At 39.1% G+C, this 21283-nt stretch overlaps 1 protein-coding gene across 1 annotated transcript in view; it reads right to left on the bottom strand.

Moving 5' to 3' along the window:
* Positions 1 to 21283, bottom strand: part of nol4lb (nucleolar protein 4-like b) — a 105737-nt gene that overhangs the window by 47133 nt on the left and 37321 nt on the right. The window contains exon 5 of the mRNA XM_053642665.1: positions 8313 to 8460. Within this exon, the coding sequence (XP_053498640.1) occupies positions 8313 to 8460 (148 nt within the window). The remainder of the gene's footprint in view (positions 1 to 8312; positions 8461 to 21283) is intronic.

Raw genomic sequence — 21283 nt, 5'->3', positions numbered from 1 at the left:
TTGCCATAACGTCTAAAGCTCAAATTGAGGATGTCACAGTCAGAGGGACCCTGATTATATAATTTTTATTATTATTATTATTATTATTACTTATGTTACACTATCAGCTACTATCATAGGTATACTTTGTAGTTGCAAGTCTAACTGAATGGGTTTCACAATTTAATATGATATAAAAAGTGTTTGAAATCTATATTTAACACAGCACAATTGTTTTGACTTCTGTGGATAGAAAGTTTAGGAATAAAAGGTTATAATGGCTTCAGTGAATGGCTTCTGAAATGGCCTAATGTGCCTAATATTGGAATAGTTGGATTTCCTTCATAAAATGAATCTTTGCGGTGATCATAAGGGTGTGGAAATGTTTTATACTTCACTTTGTCAATTTACCAAAAGAACTTTACTGACTGAAATTTGCAGAAGCCCAATTCCCTCTAGGCTTAAGTTGCTCTTATCTATAGCTATGTCCAACAGAAGAAGATAAGAATCAGTGACCTGCTGAAACCGGAGAGAACAACCGGACAATATTAATGAGTCTCCACCTCACCCGCCTGTCACTCAAACCCAGCGGCTCCCTTCCATTGGCTGCCAGTCAGTCTGTAGTGTTGAAGCTGCTTTGTGAACAGGTATTGCGATTTGTTTTCTGGAGCTGCCAGAGGTCATCTGTAGGCAGTTGTGGATGCAGTTGTGCACCAAAAATAGCCATTTGTTCCTGCAGTTCAAAAGCAACAGTAATAGGTCTGCATGATATTAGCTCCTCTGTACATTCAGTCCCATTCAGACTCTTATGTGGGTGAAATCTGAGGTCATTAGCATAGGCGTACTATACATATTTGTGTGAAGTCTCTCAGTTTATCTCGTTTGTCAGCCATTTATCTGAAGCAGCACTCCTTGCAGGACCCACTGAATGAGTAATAAGCTGTCACTGAAGGAGGTTCTGCACCTCTTTTCAAAAAGGACTGCAAAGCTTTCAGCCAGAACGAGCACACGAGTGTTCACTTGCTTCGCCTTTCAGACATGCTCACTACTGCATTATGCTGTATGTTGCCTTTCACTGCTACCGGTGAAGCTGTTTGGCATATTGGAACTATTTGCCTGTACACTTTAAGACTAAAAGATTTCAGTAAAGCCTGATAATACTGGGGGGGGGGGGGGGGGTTTGGAAGACAGAATGGGAGGAGAGAAGGATAAAATGTTCAGTTCTAAGACGTTAGTGAAAGCCTGCTCTTAAAAGCACATGTATATCTAATGTTATACATTTCCTCTAGCAAGGAAACAATCAGACACCTGTCATTATGCAGCGGGAAGGGCTATTACGGAACATCAAACACTGCTTTCAGCCTACCTTTATGCATACACTCACTGCAGATACCATAAGCCTATAAATGCCTGCGATAGGATCTTTATTGGAGTGTGGTGGACTGTGTGCTTTACCGCAGGAAAATCATGACTGAAATGAAAGGCAAATGTATTCAATAAAAACCAACCAGAGCACCCTCAACAACATGTATGTTTAGACAGTAACATGTTTAATGACTGTTTTTGACTACAAATAGCACATTCTTATGTGTTTTTTAGCCTGAAGTAAGCCCATGTATTATTCTGAGTATTTAACCAAGTACCTAGTCTAATTATTCACTTTTACACGCAACCTCCATTTCTTTGGTCCATTGGGACAGCTATCAAATTCATGCCATCATAGTCACACACGCCTTTTTTGACAGTGACCCAAGTGTATTCCAAGTGTCACTTTGCCGCCTGTGTTAAAACCAATCCACCCATGTAACAACAAAGGTCATTCAAAACAAATCAATTTGTTTGATTGTTTAAAGCTGCATATCAGGTGTAATGGAGCACACACTTAGCATGTAGCTTGCTATGCGCTATACACTCGCCATCCGCTTTATTAGGGGCACCTGTACAGTACACCTGCTCATTCATGCAATGATCTAATCAGACAATCCTGTGGCAGCAATACAATGCATAAAATCATGCAGGTACAGGTCAAGTGTTTCAGTTATTGTTCATATCAAACATCAGAAAGGGCAGACAAATGGACCTCAGACTCTGACTCTGACTGGCATGCTGGTGCCAAACAGACTGGGTTAAGTGCCGGTATCCTGTAATTCTCACACAGTGAAAAACAGTCTATAGGAGTTTACACACAATGGTGTGAAAAACAAAAACCCAGTGAGCGGCAGTTCTGTGGGCGTTTCATTCATGACTGGTTCGAGCTGTCAGAAAGGCCAGGGTAACTTAAATATCCACTCTGTGCAACTGTGGTGAGCAGAAAAGCCTCTCAGAATACACAACATGCTGAACCTTGAGGCACAGAACTGCAGAAGACACTTAGGGTTCCACTCCTCTCAGACAAAAAACAGGAATCTGAGGCTACACTGGGCACAGACTCACAGAAACTGGACAGTTGAAGATTGGGAAAAACATCACCAGGTCTTTGCATGAATAAGCCGGGATAGGGGAGTTCCTATTTAAGTGACTGGTGAGTGTACGTGTCTGTTCAATACGTACATCAGGGAAATTTGCAAGCTGTATCATTTGAGCAGTACAGCGATGGAGAGATCATTTCTGTCAGCTCTAAACACATGCACTGAAACAACTACATCGCAACTCAATGGCTGAAATAAATAGTGGTCTGTTTAGAATACCTTCATGCGAAGGAAAGTCATCCAGCTGACAGAGGTTTATTAGCAAATTACTTTAAATCGTCCCATAACTCTACCTGCCATGGTAATAATTGGTTAGTAAGCATTAGTATCTTTAGTTATTTGAGTTAGATCTACATTTTGGTAAAGGCGTTTTTTTTTGTTTGTTTTTTTAAATAATGTTTATACAATGCAATTCTCATTTTGGGAAGGGGAACATGTTTCAGATACAGATATCGGTTTTCTTTCAGAGAAAGAAATACATCAAGCCACCTTCTTCTTGACTGGTCATGTCATTTTTACATTTTATTCATCAGGGAAACACCACATAATACAGACATCTCAGTGTTTTTCCTTCTGACTGAAATGAAGACTATTATTAATATGCAAATTGATTAATTTGTATTCTGAGTGTTCCTGTGAGAGTAAGAAAACAGTGGGTGGGAAATTTGACAAACAGATGAATTCTTCGATGATTTACTAACCCTGAAAGGATTTGAGTAATTGCCTGTGGGTTTTTTCACACCTTAGGGCGGTATATTTAATCGGACATGCAAGCTCAGTGTCTCGGATCTTCTTGAAACATGACAGTCAAGAGCATGTTCGGTTGTAAAAACAAAACATTTTCTGCTACATTCACATGTATGCAACCAATAAACAACTTCACATGAGCACTGTTGGGAATTCAAATAAAGGGACCCCTGAGGGCAGTGCTGTGCATCTGCACTATGGTGCACTCTCAGTGATGCTGTAACCTGTTAGTTAAGGATCCATGTGCGTGTTCAGACCTCCCCCAAAACTGAACAATAAGACAAACAGTCTATATTGATTGGCACTGTTTCACCTTGCACTGCTGAACACCGAGAGTGAATTCAGGAGCACACTGGAATATTGCTAGATATTTTCACTCACATAACTCAATAAATGGGTCTATAGTACAGCAGATATTCACCTTTCATTGTTCATTTGACTTTTAATTGTCGTATGCTCACAGACCACATTTAATTAATATAATTATCCTAAATTGTTGCAGATCATATTCCATTTCCCACTGAAAGATTACACACTTTAATTGTGCATGATAATGTCTGCTTAGACCTTAGTGCCTAAAGGCACTTAATGAGGTTCATTGAACTGGCAATTTTAAACAATATCATCATTAAATAATATCAACAAGCAGATTGTTCCAGTTAGCTGGTAATTCACTCCCAGCTATTACAGTTATTCCAGCTCAATGTAGATTAGAATGTATATAATTATATAATGTATATAGATGTATATAGAATCTTTTTTTTCCCTCTGCAGAAGGTTATATTTTCTATAGATTCTTCTCCACCCCTCCTCCTCCACTCCATCTGCCGATACCCTCCCCCTCCTCTCTCTCCCGATCTCTCTTTCCCTGGACTTATGGGATTGTGGTGTTGGGGGAGCAGCATTAGTAGTTCATACAGAGCCTCAACAGAGAAATCCTTTACTGGAGAGTCATTGAGAAGAACTTCAGTGGATCTAGGAAGGCTACCACTCTTTCTCTTCTTCTTTGTCTGTCAAGTAATGTTGCCAAGGACATCTGTAATGATTAGGTATGATGTGTACAATGTACGTGATCTCTGTATAAATGACTATATGCGCATGCTTGTCACTCTAAAAGTTCCAGGCATACTACATGCACGTCATTTTAATCTAAACTGATTGCTTTGTACTTTATTACAAACATTTGCATCTACACAATCCAGGCTTAATAACATCTATAGACTTTACCTGTGCTAGGAACTCCATAAGTTACCTAAAACCTAGTAAACTTCATTTCCCTTCCTTTTAAAGGTCATCCATATTTTATTGTTCTGTATTTTAAACTCGGCTCAGTTTTGATTTGGTTTCTGTGGGAGACAATAGAAAAGGGGCCTTCTGGAGCGTTTTTATACTGAAGAGAAAGCACAACAAAATGCTTTTCCCCACAGGATATGATGGTAAATTTACCCACATGTCAATTCGTACGCACTACATCAGCGTGGGTTATTTCTACTGCTGAAATACAGCATAATCTTTCCAGACACATGCATGCACAGTCTAAAAAAAAATTACTTAAAATGGTACATTCGGATGGGACTAAAATCCCAGAGATTCAGAGACTCCCCGAAGTAAATCTAGTCCAGTTTGAAGAGGGCTTTACTCTCTTATATTCACTTTCTTTCCCCAGTTCTGATGTCCTGTCAGATCCCTAGTGAGAACTGAGTACAGTGTGCCAGGTGTAGCTGTCACTCATAACTGATGGCCCTCTGTGTCAATTCCAGTGACATAGATCCTCAAAGAACAGCTCACATGAGAGGCCTCTCAGCCAGGTGGGTGAAAAAGACTCTTGCTTTACTCTCTGGAACCTAGATATAATCAGGTTGGTTTCCAAGGGGGAAGTGAAGATCGGTTAGATAGGGAAGATGTGTTTTTGAGATAATGGAGAACCACTGAGGAAGGCCTAAAAAACCAGAAACATGCATGTGAACTTCCAAGGCCGACTGTCAAGACTCACACTCCTCGTTCTTGTAACTACATACATACATACATACATACATACATACATACATACTTTAGTGTCACTGTAGTTAATGAACAATTCATCATAGTTACTGAATATGTTTTAAAAAGAAAAACTGGGCAATAAGCCAATTGCTGAGTTAATGTTCATTGAGTTATAAATAGCTCACTAAATACTACAAGCTGAAATCTCACTAAAATCTCACTAAAATAAACTTGGCATACTCCGCTGGTCTCTTACACTAATGGGATTGGTTTTCTTTTGGTATGATAGAAAAACTACTATAGGATACTCTCCCAGATAAAGTTTTTTTTTTTAAAAATGATCTTGAAGCTAATTAAAAATCGTTAAAACAAAACACTGTTTCCTTCAATCTTCAAACAGCCATTGTAGCACTAAAGCATCTGCTGAACAGAGTTTGAAACTGACCATGACGTGAAAGCAGCTAAAAGCAGATCCTTGAAGGCTATTAACACATACTTTAGTGAGATCACTATTACTCTGCCCTCCACTATTACATCACAACTGTGCTTAATACATGATATAAAGAGCATTAATTTGATTTGGTGAAAAAGCAGCATGCACACCATAGGATCCAGGTTCAGTTAAATTTAATGGAGACACAGTATAGAGAATGTCTTATTAGAACAGACGCCTTGTAGAACTGTTTTGGCACTACTCCTTGCTGTTTAAGCCCAGATAAATACTTATTCATACTGAACAATATTAAAATTTATTGATACAATAAATATGTACAGGTAAATTTTATGCAACACTGTAATGCAGATACTGCCACTATTACTATTACTAGTAACTAGTAACTAGTATAGTAACTAGTATTACTAGTAGTAGTAGTAATAATAATAATAATGATAATAATAATAATAATCAGATGCAGCACACCAGCACTACTGCAAAACATCAAAATTTCACTAAAAACTGCTATTTGAACTCAACTCCAACCCTTATGAATATGTACTGTGCTCCCAATGTGGCCAATTTGAGAGAGACTCCATCAGCTACTAGTAGGTCCATCATTGAAACTACCCTTCAATGAAAATACCTTTTTCTGTAACTAGGGATCATGAAAAATACACTTAGCACATAGTCATTCTACCAAATTCCAGCTTCATAGGCTGAACGGTTCATGAGAAACAGCTATTTGGACCTCTAGATAATCATTATTGAGTTTTACATTCTGAGTATTTTGACACCAAATTTGTGAAGATCCACAACTAAATACATAAAAAAAATCTTAGGACTAGTTCGCAAATATTGTGCATATTATGCAAATTAGCAAAAACTCTAAGTGGGAGGAGATAAATGGTTGTTTTTGCAGAAGACGGCAATCATGTGCAACAAAGCTAGCTTGATAACAAATCATGAGAAAGACGATTCAGCATCATGATGGAAAGCAACATGCAAGAGGGTGCAATTCAGAAAAGACACAGCAAATTAGTAAACAGAACTGTACCTTGACTGCATTATAGCATGCTTAATGTTTGCAGGGTGTGAATAAAACAAAATGGAAACATTATTGTTGTTGATTAAATGATCATTTAAAGTGCTGTATCTGCGTGAATTTATAATTATGTTCCATTAATCCGTGCTAAACTACTTTTAAGTGACTAAAGTGTGAATTGGACACCTTACTCTATGATAATGCTACATGCTATAGGCATGCCACAGCAAGCAGATGAAGCTTTCATTCAAAAGAAATCTGGTTGATAAAATGAATCTGATTTAGACTCATGTTCTGGTTTTTGGTCTGTAAGTCCAATAAGTCAGTCTTGAATAGTGGTCAAGAATTTTTATTTTGGTGCATCAGTAGGTATATATGCGTTGCGAAGTGTGTGTCAAGTTTTAATGTAATTGGAAACAATGTACATCTAATTGGAAAAGGTCTGTATATTGATCACTCTAATTAGGTACTTGTAGCACAACATGTATTTGTCAGCTGATACTAGCAGTATCTATGAGTCTTTTAGGCTTAAAAGGTTTAACCTCCAAGTCTCAACACTAATTGAGAGTCCCATTAGGATCATGAAGTTTGCTAATTAATTAGACATTAAATGCAATGATTTAGGTCACTGGGTCACTTTTATTATACTTAATTGTTTAATATACATTTTGTTTGTGAGACACTAAAAGTGATTAAACTGTAATAAATCTTAAGAAATGCCAGGTTTCAAAAAAGAAAAAAAAAAAACACACTGTCAGTCATGTTAGTACTTTACAGAAATTCAACAATATTTTAATATTTCATGTTATGCTACCAATATTGCAAAGTCTATAAAGACAGCACAGATAAAACTGCAATTACGCATGCGATAGCCCAAGAGAAATAAATACTGCTTGATATGCATTGCTGTTGTGACAGTATCTCTAAGAAAATGCAGACAGTTTTGCTGTCGTATTCCAAACAAGAACATATATGGTAGCCACTGCACCTGTGGTGTTTCAATTAATATGTGAGCTTGTATTCTATGGGAGCAGATTGGCTAGTTCTTCTGATCACTGGAGAGATAAAGAGATGATAAAGAACAAAAGACTCTTTTGCATTCTGAAAGAAGCTGTCTCCAAGAAACTGATGTCACGGCACACCGAAATGTTTCTGTTAGGACCACAGTGGGCAGGACGTACACGTCACACAATAGAAAGTGAGTGTTTTGAGGAGGCTGGCTTCCTCGTTCTCTATGGACATCAACCGCTCTCAGCCTGAAGTCTCCGTATAGCACTGTCTGACTAATCTTTCCACTTCATCTCACCCTTCCCTCGCTCCTCCCCACTTCTACTCTTGCTCGTGCTATTCTCTGTCTATGCCCTGAACCTGCTAGAACTATGCTGGAACTCCCCGAGAAGCACAGAGGGGAAAACTGTTTGATCAAAATCGATCCGTTCTCACCACATCTTGGCCCTTATGCTCACCGTGTGTCCGAGTGTGTGCGCATGTCCAACCAATAGAAAAGCATCATGCTTCGGCATACCAATCTATCGGCTTTCATTTCAGAGTTAATTGTTTCTTTCTTCTCCATAGGGGGACATGGTACAGTAAAACAAATGGAAGGTTAGAGTTCATGAATGAAAACGTGTATGAGCGAGGAAATCGCTGCTCTTACCATCGTCTTCTTTGTGTGTGTTTTGGGGGCTGAGCATTCTCTCTATATTAGCGGCTGGATGCAGGTCTGAGCGTGCGCTATGGTGCTCAGTTGAAATCCATGTGGGGTCGCTCATATCAAACTCCTCACTGCTCACTGAACTCTCATCCTAGAGAACAACAGGAAAAGAGAGAAATGGGGATTGAAAGGGAGCAAGTGTGTATTTTGGGAGAGATGCTGATAGAAACAGTTTGTTAGCAACAGCAGCCATTTCCTGCACACTAGTGTTCCAGAAACATCTGTAGATACTCTTGATTTTTGTTTGTACCTACCTGTATCAACAGTCATTTAAACCAGTGATCCTGACCAGCATAAAGAATTGAATGAAGAATAGTAAATAATCAAGGTAAGCACAAGCACCATTGACTATGTTCCCATGTTCAGTGTGGCCTTTCTCTGTCCTGTGAGCTTTACATATGACCATCCACTTCCACCCACATGAAAGTGAAAACCACATACTCCTGCGAGTTTTTTTCATTTTAAGTCCTACAAGGTCTGAAGCCTGATGCATACTTTTGCAGCAAGAGTGTCAGGTGGTCATTAAAAAAAGATGCTCACACATACTATGCACACAAGGAAAAAGGGTGAAGCACTGCATGGCCTTGTAGTGATGCCCTATGCATGTAGATTGAATGCATTTCTATTCTGTATCCGCTTTGACTTTCCAGTCCTGAGATGTGATTGATGTCTGAATTACTTCCACAGAATACTTCAGTCAAGATCAGATGTGTGTCTGATAAATACGAATATGAAAAAAGTGAGAGTGCAAACATTTTTTTGAGGATTGTGAAACGAACAAGACATGGATGCACAGCACTCTCTGTAATAAGGTCCAAAGAGCAGCAGCTTTTGGAAAAACATTTTATTATTTTTTTAAACTTCATTTCCTCTATGTACCATCCTCTCCTGCTTGATCCTGTTTTCCTTCTCTCGCTTCTATTAATTTGTTCCCTCTTAAGCTAATATACAATATTATACAAGAGCTTAGACATCTCATGTTTTGGGGGACAATAAGACTAACACAATATGCTCCCAAACAGATCTCATCTATTTTATATCCACCTGGTAACATGTTAAAATAAGAGTCGACTGGCTAACCTTAGGTGATACTAATGCTTTTGTTATCATGAACACCACACATATATCAGCTTGAATAATGGTTGGTTCATGTTAAGTGTTGAGTAATAACCGCTAAACAATGCATTTGTTAAAATTGCCTCAGTACCTCATAATAAACATTATTAAATGGTAATAAGGCTTTATTCACTGCCGTATAACTTGTCATTTAGCTATATCCAGGTCTGATGGAATAGTCTGAATAATCATTACTTATTTGCAATATACACTATGCACAAACATGTCAATTATTTTTTAACTATTAAATAATCTAAATTATACATAATTTACATGTATACACAATTCATTATTATTACCACCACCATCATTTCTTACCTAAACATAAAAAACAAAGGCGCACATACAACTAATCTAGTTATTACTTGTTCACTTAATTTAAGTATTATTAATGTGATACATTAACGTGTACTGCATAGTTCATGTTACAAATCATTGCTAATGAAGAAGCCTGCATGTTGTTAATGTTAACAAATGCATTACTTAATGTTACCCGATATAAGTTCAAGTATCAACTCACTGTAGTGTGCTTATATTTGTTAATTTCTTGTGTTAAATGAATGGTGGCATTCAAAAACAATTTGGAAGAGCCTCTGTGACATGTGAGAAATACTGGTCAAAACTTTTTTTCCCCAGCAACAGCATGGCCATGAGAAACAATAAAAGCCAAAACTGTACAGGTTGACAATATAAAGACAGACATTTAAATGCGCAGTCTGAAAAGGCCACAGAAAACAAGGACATCAGTGCCCATTGAAACATTCAACAGAAATATTCTGTGATTTGAATAAATAAATAATGAATGAATAACTTTAGCTTCTGCAATAATACCTCAAAATAAAGCAGATTCCATGGACTGACTATGCAGTGAGGGTGAACCCAAGCCAGATGTGTGGGCCAGATGAGCTTGTTTGAACTGACATTAGACATGTGTGTAGTGTGAGGCTAGGGCAGTGTGCAGTCTCTGTTAATGCCGGTCATTAAAAGAGGGGAACTTGACAACTCTGTGACGCATCGGTTTTAATCAGATTGGCATCCCTTCAGACCTGCCAGTCAACATACATCCCCTGCCATCAGGTTACATTAGGTAACGTTTCAATTGCAACTTGTCTGCATTAAGGATGCACGATGAGTTTGAGGAAACAAACATAATCAAACCTGTTCTGGGATTGCTAGTCTTCTCCTTCGCACCATCTCAACTATGAATGAGTATTGGCTTATCTTACACACAAACAAAAATGTTCAGAATGAGGAAGTATATTTGCAAGATTTAAAGCCAATGACACTGCCAGAGGAGCCAGAAGAAAGGGGCTGCCAGGGCCAGTGAGGTCATCATGGTGTCAAGAAATCTGACTGATGTGAGTGGGTTCAGGGACAAGCATTACAGATCGAGTTCTGAGGGTGGCGTAGAGCAGGAGTGAGAGATTCAAGGCAAGCACCAAAATAATTTCTCTCATCAGACTCAATGTTACCCCCAACGCTATGAAGCCAAGGTACAGTATTTCTGTGCATCTATATTGCTTTCTTGATAAAATATAGAATGTGAACTTCTCAACAGCACACTCTTCAATATCATTAATGACCTCTGAACAGCCAATATAACAGAAGTTTCATTTAATCTCTTTAACTCCTATCAATTACAAAACTGCATTTAACTACTTCAGCTTTGATCTTGCATGGTATACAGTACGTTTACATGGACAACAATAATCCGATATTAACCCAATTAAGACAATACTCTGATTAAGAAACTACCATGTAAACAGCGATTATTGATTACCTTAATCCAACTAAAGTCATACTCAAAGTAAACACAAATCAAATTAAGACATGTGGAGCATTCCTGTCTTAGTCGCATTATTCACGTGCATTACAGACATGTCCATCCATCCATCCATCCATCCATCTTCTATACCGCTTTATCCTTTTCAGGGTCACGGGGAAACCTGGAGCCTATCCCAGGGAGCATCAGGCACAAGGCGGGGTACACCTTGGGTGCCAATCCATCGCAGGGCACACAAACACATACACATTCAAACACCCATTCATACACTACGGACACTTTGGACATGCCAATCAGCCTACCATGCATGTCTTTGGAGTGGGGGAGGAAACCCCCGCAGCACGGGGAGAACATGCAAACTCCAAACACACAGGGCCACCGTGGGAATCAAACCCCCAACCCTGGAGGTGTGAGGTGAACGTGCTAACCACCAAGCCACCGTGTGCCCTATTATAGTTTTCACCGCATTTTGCGACAGGACACATACACACATAACAGTGGTCAACCATTTGACGGCAAACAAGGCAGCATGGCTGCATCCAAAAGTGCGTACTTACCTACTACATTATATAGTAGGTGAAATACACGTATTTCGGCTACTATATAGTAGGTAAGTGCGGGGTTTTGGACGCAGCCCATGACTTCAAGCAGTTGTCTATTTGCACGTATGATAAATAATTAAGTGCACTTGAAGCTTTCGTAAAATTTAAAATGAAACACCCAAAACTGTATACCATATCATAACGAAGACGAACTGTATGTTGATACGTGAAATTCTGGAGGGAACATTGGACGGCGTGGCGTGGGGACGTAATGACGTGTGCCATTAATCGATCTATGTTCTATAACATGTAAAACCTGAACATGAAAGGAATATGCTAAAAGCAACTCATGTAAACACCTTAAATCACAATATTGTCTTTTTAATAAGAATAATATATAATATAATAATTTAGAATAAGGTCAATAATTAGATTATTGCTGTCCATGTAAACGTAGTTATAGATGATCCAATTTAGAGCTATAGTGGTTATCCAGCAGCTACATCTCTCTAATGTTTTATCTCCCCTCATCCCTGTTGCACAATTCTGCCAACCTTTTATTAGTTTTATTGTTTATTAATGACCCTGCTAATGCATGCCACTCATCTATATGCAGACGATGCTCCTCCTGCTCCCCCCGATGAACGGCTGTTTGTGTGAAAACAGGGATGAGGGGTTTGGCCCGCGTCCACTCTCCTCAGTCGTAAACCAGTCTCTGGCGCTCTCCTTTCATCAACAAGATTTACGGAGAAGATGGTTTATTGAGGCAGTATTGTACCCACTGGCCTCTTTTGTGCTATGTGCTCTTTATTGGAAGGAATGGGAACATGTAGCCTTCGGTTTTGTGGAGGTTTTCTTTGTGCATGTTTCGAGCAGGAACACAAAATGAAGAGCGGACAAAATGCAGAGTGGACGACGTTGGGAGCGTTTCTCCAGCCAGCCTAAATAAACATTTAGCGCTCGATAAAGTCCTCTGTTCTTTAGGTTTCCTCATTTAGCAGATTAACATCCTCAAAAGCGATAGAATAGGTATTTCACAAAGAGTCTTCATTAATCATCAACTGATGAGAAAGTACAGTAGGTGGCCAATGCGAACAAATGTGATTAATGTCCACGTTGAAACATTTCACAGACCCATATGGTACAACACAAAGGCTAGAATATTCACATATATAGATTCCTGAGCCAATTTAACCCGACCATCAGAACATTGTGAGAGAAATCAAACAGTAACTTTATGTAATCGGGAAAAACGTTTTTTTTTGCCCAATAATGGCCAAATGTGAGATGTGGCGATAGGCAGCCCTGTCTGGTGTCACTGAAGAAGCTTTCAGGGCAGAAGCCGGATCCGTGGCACAGCCATTTTGAAGTTAATCTAGTTAGCGAACTAACTCTTCCTGTCTGCTTCTCCTCTCATATCTCAAACTTGGCTGCTCTTCTCTCTCTCTCACGCTCATGTTCTCTCTCCCTCGATCAGATTTACTTAGGCTTAAAGTATAAAAGAAACCTACTGGCAAGTACAATTAAACCTGATAAGTGGTGTATACAGAGTGCATTATAAACTTACACAGTAAAATCAATAATGGTTTCGCAATAAATACATTCATCATTGTGTGGTTTGATGTTAGGCAAGTAGGTTTTTGGCACTTGTTATAATATTCTCTGCCTAAAGGACTTAATAATAAAAATAGCAATTTATTAGAAATCTTCAAAAGAGTATTATATTATTACAGTTTAGTAACTATTAAGTAGTTTCACCCTCCTTCCATGCACACCCCCCCCCCACCACCACTGTACATTATTTCACCTCTTCATGTATCCCCCTTCTGTATCCATCTTGAGTTTTTTCTCTTTAGTCTCCACTCTTCCATAATTTCTGTCTCCTATTCACGTATAGTCTACAGAGACTGCTAGGACTTAGACGCTTCTCTAAAAATAGGGGTAACCAGAGTCTGCTAATTGGCTACCATGGAAACAGTCCAAGAACAAAGCTTGAAACAAACTGTGAACAAGAAGAAAAATCTGACAGAAATGTTTCAAGGTTGGATTGCCATTTGACTTCAGAAAAAGGCACTTAATGAGGTTGATTCCCTGTGAAAATGAAATACCAAATTGTACTGAACACTCTTAGAGCACAAACCAATAATGTAAATAAACACATAGTAGTGGTGTACTAAAGCTTTGGCGTCAGCCTTGCCAAAAAAAAATATCTGATATTATTTTGATCATTAATTGTTATGTATATATAATGCTGATGGTTGTGGCAAACCCAGTGATTCATTTGAAACTCTGTCTCTCTCCAATCTGACAGATAAACGCCTAGTTCATTTTCTGTTTTTGCTCTTTTTCTCTCTCCATACATGATAATCAATGGCTAGCAGGCAAAGCAGAAGCCTAACTGTATCATTTCAGTCTGAAAGGTGAAGGTCTTGATATGGGAGGCATTACTCGATCAGGATTCAGTGTGACTACAAACACACATGCAGTCAAACCTAGTGAGGATTAACATGGTACAGACTGTGAGCTTCTACTGAAGAGTATTGATCCTATAGGAAATCTAGCTGAGAAAAGGAGAACATACCAGCAGTGTCTTACACACAGAGATACAGTGTCCAGTAACTGAAGCTAACTTGTAACATTTGCATATTTGCAAATATGGCACAAAACCTGTAGATTAATATCACTGTGGTGTGTGTGTGTGTGTGTGATATTCTAAATCACAGGCCTCTAAAAAAAAGAAGCTTTTTATTACATGAAGACAGTTTATAATCAATGACCATGACCTTCATTGATTATAGCAGGAGAGGTGCTGCAGCTATTTCTGCCTGCTGTCCCATCCCTGCTGCTTCTCTGTTGTCAGCTGCCTCACACTGAGCGCACCCGTGCAGTCCTGAAACCAAATCTCTGCACTCAATTACCGCCACCGCATGTTATTCTATACACAGCCGCTTGTCCTGCAGAACTGAACAAAAGAGAAAGTGAGAAGGAGGAAACAGACCAGAGGGCGTCCCAAACTCCCGCTGCTCCACTTTTTGATGCTTCACTCACAATAGAACGAACTGATCAGTATTTGGGCATCATCAAAAGCCTCAGACATAGCGCATGCATTCAAGTTAAGAAGAATAGAGTGACAACAAAGCAGCAGTACATTCAAGACATGGTCAACATGTTGCTTTCACTCTCTGCCCTTTACAGTGAACACTTTGCAAAGAAAGTAGCCAACCAAACACAGGGCCCAAGAAATTATTTCATTATGTTGGGTAAGTGAAGAAACTCACTTGAAATTCAAAGCCAGTTTTTTAAATTGATATACAATACACAAAACATCTACCTGATTTAGTGATACAAGCTTCTTAAGAAATATAATACAATAACAAATGAATTAATTGAATATTTTTTGTATAATCAAATGTACGTTTTCAACAGCTCTGCACAAAGCGAGGGATAAGGGAAGTAAATACAGCAATTAGACCATGAAACCTCTAGAAAATAGTCATACGTAACTAGCTTGCCATTTCACAACACCTAACTACCATGGTTGGTCGATAACAGAGTATACCAGAACGTCAGACACTCTTCAAAGAATGGTAGGTCACAATAGGGGCCACCTACAGTATAGGCAATGGTGAAGTCCACCAGCCAGTGAGACAATCTCTGTTTAGACAAGGACAGCCACCTGTGTCATGCCCATGTGACAATATAAATAGTTGGTCTGAGGATTTGATGGCTGCCATCCAGTCTAAATAGTAGCATAGGGTGCAAACTGGCTATAAGGAACATTGAGTTTTTACCTTCATGGGATAATTTCAATCAATTGATCTGAAAAAATTGTTATATAACCTTTGGCAGGAATCCGTGGGTCAGCCACAAGGATTCTGCCAAACTCATCTGGCCACCAACAGATGGAAGCTGTACTTATTGCCAGAACATGCAGCTCTCCCACTCTTTTTGCTCAAGTGATCACTAGCAAAACAACAATTACTATGGACACCCATTTCAGTCTGGCATCATAAAGAGGAGCCTTAAGGGACTCCAGAAAAAGGGAGAGATCCCATGCCGTGCTCTTGGGGAGTGTGGTGGATGGAGGTGCCTTACCCTTTTCAGAAAGGTTGTAAAAAATATTAGCCCCCAGAATTGCCATTCAATGTGGTGTACTATGCTGCAAGGGCTGCCACATACATTTTTAATACACTCTCATGCTGCTGTCTAGCAGTCCATGAAGAAATATTTTTTGGAACCATTTTGAGTAGTCTGCTGGATCCAGTAAATGATTCACAACAATATTGTAACAGATTTTAGAGAAGGGCATACAAGGACTGTGTGCTATGGGGTGGTGCAGTCCTCAGTTCACGATTCATTCTGAGGGGCCAAGCCCTTTGGCACAGGTGACCCTTTTGGGGATGTCCACTTTGGAAAGTAGGAGTGGAAACCAAGGACTTGCCAGCAGGACTCCCTGGCATACCATACGTGGTGAGGATAGGCAAGGGCCAATAGAAGAAAATCTTGAGCACCAGATGGACTGCCCTTAGTTCCAACTGGGTGATGTGTCTCATATCAGAGGTACACCCCCATGCTCCTCTGCTCCCCAGACAGAAAGGAGGTGACCATTGATGGAGCACCACTCCTAAACAGACCATTACATTAGAAAAGCAAGCTAGAGCCTGTACCCCTCTCTCTAAAACAATGACACTTAGGTTGTGGGTTCCAGTCACAAAAGAAAATGCCAAAAAGGAATAACCTCTTCCTCGGTCATCAACAAATCTAGTATACGTAACAGCAGCTGATACCATATATAGTGACCTGGGCTATGTCTAATCAAAATAATATGACTAGCATTTACCATGACAATGAATGCTATAATGTATGCATGAAGGTTGGAAGTGTCCCTAATGGATGCATAGGAGGCATCATATCGTGATGCCTCTGGTCATCAGAGGAAACAGGGCTGCTTGTGTACCTCTAAATAAAAATAAAAAAAATTGGCATCAGAGTCTGAAGTGTAGAAATTTTAATTGGAATGCCTGTCCTTGGAAGGCAAACCTTAAAAAGGATCTATGTTCTGGGGCAATGGGAACATGGAAATAGCCACTGCACCAATCCACCAACATGAACCAGTTCTGTGGTTGCAAGACAAGAATCTTGATACAAATCTGATTGGACAAGGGCTTTTTAGGGAGAATCAGACAGACACCTCTATCCATCCTCTGAACAAAAAAGTATTTGGAGTAGAGCCTGTTGTTTATAAACTATGGGGTCTACTTTTCAATTGCACCTCTGTCCAAAAGGGCACAAACTTCTCAGAATAAAGAGACAATCCTGGTGCAGTTACTGCCCTGTTTTTTTTTAGCCATAATCACCCTGCTGCCAGCCACCACTCCGCTGGTAGTTAGGAGGAGTGAAAAAGAATCATGTTTCCAGCGTATTTCTCTTGCAAGGGTGATTATGGCTTAAAAAAAACAAACAAACAAAAAACAGAGCAGTAACTGCACCAAGATTGTCTCTTTATTCTGAGAAGTTTGTGCCCTCTTAGACAGAGGTGCAATTGAAACATACAATTTCAGATGATCATTCATATCTGAAATATTCCATACTGAACAAGCGTCCCAAAGTAGTTTCACTGTTTGTGTGTCCACTTCAGTAATAAGTCTTGTTTGGAAATAAAGCTTTGCATTTCTCAGTCACCAGAAAGTAGACGTGTCACAATTAAAAGATCCTCTCTGTAAAACAAAGGATGTAAATAGCTTGTCAGAGTTTCTTGTGACCTTTTTCTTTACAGAGTGTTATAGCTGAGGATGTGGGCTTTTTTTTTTCTTTGTTTTTTTTCTTAGTGCTGACAAGTAAGAATAGTGTCTTGGCTGCAATGTATCATTTCCCAGAACTGACTGGACTGTGCGCTCGTCTATCTCAAAAGAATACGGAGGAATGTTAATTATTAAGCACCTGATACCTGCAATCTCTCCTGCAAAAAGTCAGAGGAGAATGATGCATCACATAGAGCCGGTTTGGAAAGATTTCGTTAAGCATGTTTATTTTGTTAGAAAATCATGACAATTATTAGCACTGTGAACGAGGCATCATTGTTTTTTTTTTTTCCATGCAGTGATTTCTCTAATCGATGCAAGAAAATGCACGAATCCTTACATCCCTAGGAGTGAATACGTAATATGATCTCTGCTAAAGACATAAAATCTTACAATCAATTAAACAGCAATGAATACCACATGGAAGAAACAAACAGATCTCAGTATATCAGCAGATAAATGTGATGGCCTAGGATACATATTCGAGGCAACAAAGCATTTGTAAATTTAAAAAAACTAAAATAAAATTCTATGCTATTCAACACACCAGGTTAATGGTCACCACTGAAATAAGATACACAACTTTGTGTGAATAATGAAAATAAATATTTTCTTACTGTGTGCTAGAGGCTCTATAACCACCAAGATGGTGTTGTAAATGTGAATGAAGGAATGTGTAGTTTTGCCACCAGGTCTCTCTTTGTGAAGGTGTGACAAGAGCTTGCCTCTCTGTGCTCCCGGCGATACTCTGCTTGCACTCCAAAAACAAAGACCGCAATACTTTCATCTCCATCAACAAAGCACCCGTGCAATATGGGGACACAGGCTTTTTGTTCTGTGCACCTGATTCTCGATCAGTCAGTCACTCTTTCAAAGCATGATTTAGTTCAGCTAGTTGTATTTATGCATTCTGCTGCTATGCCTACCTTAACATCTTGACAGTTATTGAAAACATAATGTCACTAAAGAGAATTATGTTTTTACCTGTTGAAGCTGATAACAACTAATAATAAGTTATAATAGCTCTTAGACTTAAAACTTTTTATATACATAGCCACGAATCAATAGCTTAATGCTGCACGTCTGCTACACACACACACAAACACACGTTCTCTCACTCACAGTCTCCCTCTCATACACACACGCAGACAAATACACACCCACCCTCACACAGTCTCATCCTTTAACATAATCTCACTCTCTTGCATAGTCTCACAGCCTCGCTCACACACACTCTTTCTCTCTCTCACACACACAAAAATCACCCTCACATACAAGTCTCTCCATCTCACAATCTCTCTCACTCACACACTCCTCACTCATTCACTCTGACTCTCACTCTATCTCTCTCTGTCACTCGCACAAACTTTGTCACACATTCTCTCTTTTTCACACACACTCACCCTCATGCATGCACTCTCTTGCTCTTTCTCTCACACACACACAAATTTTCATACACACACCTATCTAGTGATGCATTACACTTCCTTTGGCCTTTAGAACCATCTGAACTCACATGGGCATGAACCGTACAAGATGTGGGAATGTGGTACCGTGGTACCATGTGGATATGATTGTGTTGCAGAGTTGCTGAAAACTGGACAGCTGTAATCAGCCCATTTCACATTTCACTCCCCACAGATGCTCAAAAGGGTTTATAGCAGAGGATTTGCAGGCAACCGAAGCAACGAAACCTGTTAATGATGTGTGTCTTGTGACAGGGGCGCATTATCATGCTGGAAGTGTCCGTTCAACTGCAGATTAACTATAGCCATAAAGGGGAAAACCTGTTCAGCAGTGATGTTCAGATGCGCTGTGCTACTCAGATGAATATGAAGGGCACTAAAGTGCATCGCTACCACTGCCATAATGTACTCTTGCTTGTTTCAAACTCTGATCCGTCCATCAGTATGATGCTAAAGGAACCTAACATTGTCCATTCAGACTATTTCCCTTTCACTCTTTAGTAAGTTTTGTTGTTCTTTCTCAAAAACAGCAGCATCCGGCATGGTCTTCGTCTGCTGTAGTATATTTAAACACAAAGTGGCGCACTCTAATATTACTTGTCTAGATGTGAATCATGTGCAAGCACTTTTTTTATCTACAGGATTACTAGTCACTGGTAGTTTTTAGCTTTATTTGCACCATTTTGTGTCAACCCTATACTGGTTGTGCATAAAAAGTCCAGGACAACAGCAGGACTGGGCGATATATCTATATAATATCGATACTGTGATAAATGATTACACAATACACTTTTCTGAGATATTGTTGGTATGTTGATGGGGTTTTTACTTTTTTTTAAAAAACATTTTTAATAATTACATGCCATTGAATGGATTCTGTTGATTTGACATCATTTTTCTTTTTAAACTTAATCTTCTTTGTCTTTGTAGGCATTAAAGAAAGGTATCGTCAAACTCAGTTTAACTTTTTTTTTTTTTTTTAAATGTTACTACTGTTTAGCAGACAGTTTGTTAGCTAAATTATATATCGTGTTAACATCGTGTATCATAGAAATGTCCTCAAGTTTTGTGAAATGATATTTTTGTCATATTGCCCAGCCCAAAAAAAGGACTGAAGAATGCTTAGTGTTAACAATCATGCGAGACTCAAAAGAGTCAATAAGGCCACTTGTCTTCCCCAGTCCAGTTCTCAATTTAATCCTAAGCAATGAAACTGGTCAGCCTGATTTATAACACACACCACAGCAGACATGTGACATGCAGGCAGGTACAATCTGTATAAAGATATTAGGTGGGCCTATTAAATTGGCAACACAGAGAATACCGTGCTTCAACATTATCTAAAAAAAAATTATAGCAAAAAACAACAAGCATGATGCATGTAATTGCTAAACTGAGCTATGTTCAACTCCTTAGCCATCTTATAAAGGCATGCTAAACTGATTTTTTTTTTGGTTTGGTTTTTTGGTGAGACTTTCAGCGGAAACACAATATAAATCACTTCATATATTGCCTGCATCATAAATAGAACTGCGAGCAACAAGTGATCCAGATTTCAGCTGAGACGAGACAAACACCGCATTTCGGCTACTGTGAACGTCAAGCAGAGAGGCGTTCTTGCCAAGCAAATAAAACTGCAGTGATGTTAACATGAAAATGTTTATTATTATGATTATTATTATTAGCTTTTTCATAGTGGACCCTGATTTCATTTAACAGAACTAGTCAGGGAAAAGTGTACATTTTACAAACACTACACAAAAACATTTTGCCAGAAAGTGGATATACAGAATTATTCTTTTGGTATTTCTCCTACCATGACGGAAAATCGAGCTGTTTTTCAGAGCAGCATGCACAAAGGAATCTGACTACAATGTACAAAAAAAAATGCTTTGAAGAAGAAATACCCTCGCTTCCTGTGAAAAGCAGACTGCATTAATGGCTTTATTCATGTCATTGCAGAGGAGTGGCGGATCGACCTTGCTGCTCCTGACCTCTGCCTCCGACGGCTGCTCTTTGAGAGAGAGAAAATATCTGTCTCAGTGACCTCTGCTTACTGAGCTCTGTCCTGTCTGTCTGATCTGGTCCAGTCTTATTGTGGACATGACAAAAGCAGCTTTGATAAATTCTGGGATGTTTTTTTTTTTTTAGCACTAGTAACAAGAGTGGTACGGGAGTACAAGCATATCACACGTGCAGAAGTGCA

Source organism: Ictalurus furcatus, chromosome 15 (genome assembly GCF_023375685.1).
Source record: "Ictalurus furcatus strain D&B chromosome 15, Billie_1.0, whole genome shotgun sequence".
In the NCBI taxonomy this organism is placed as follows: domain Eukaryota; kingdom Metazoa; phylum Chordata; class Actinopteri; order Siluriformes; family Ictaluridae; genus Ictalurus; species Ictalurus furcatus.
This window is presented reverse-complemented; position numbering and strand designations above follow the sequence as displayed.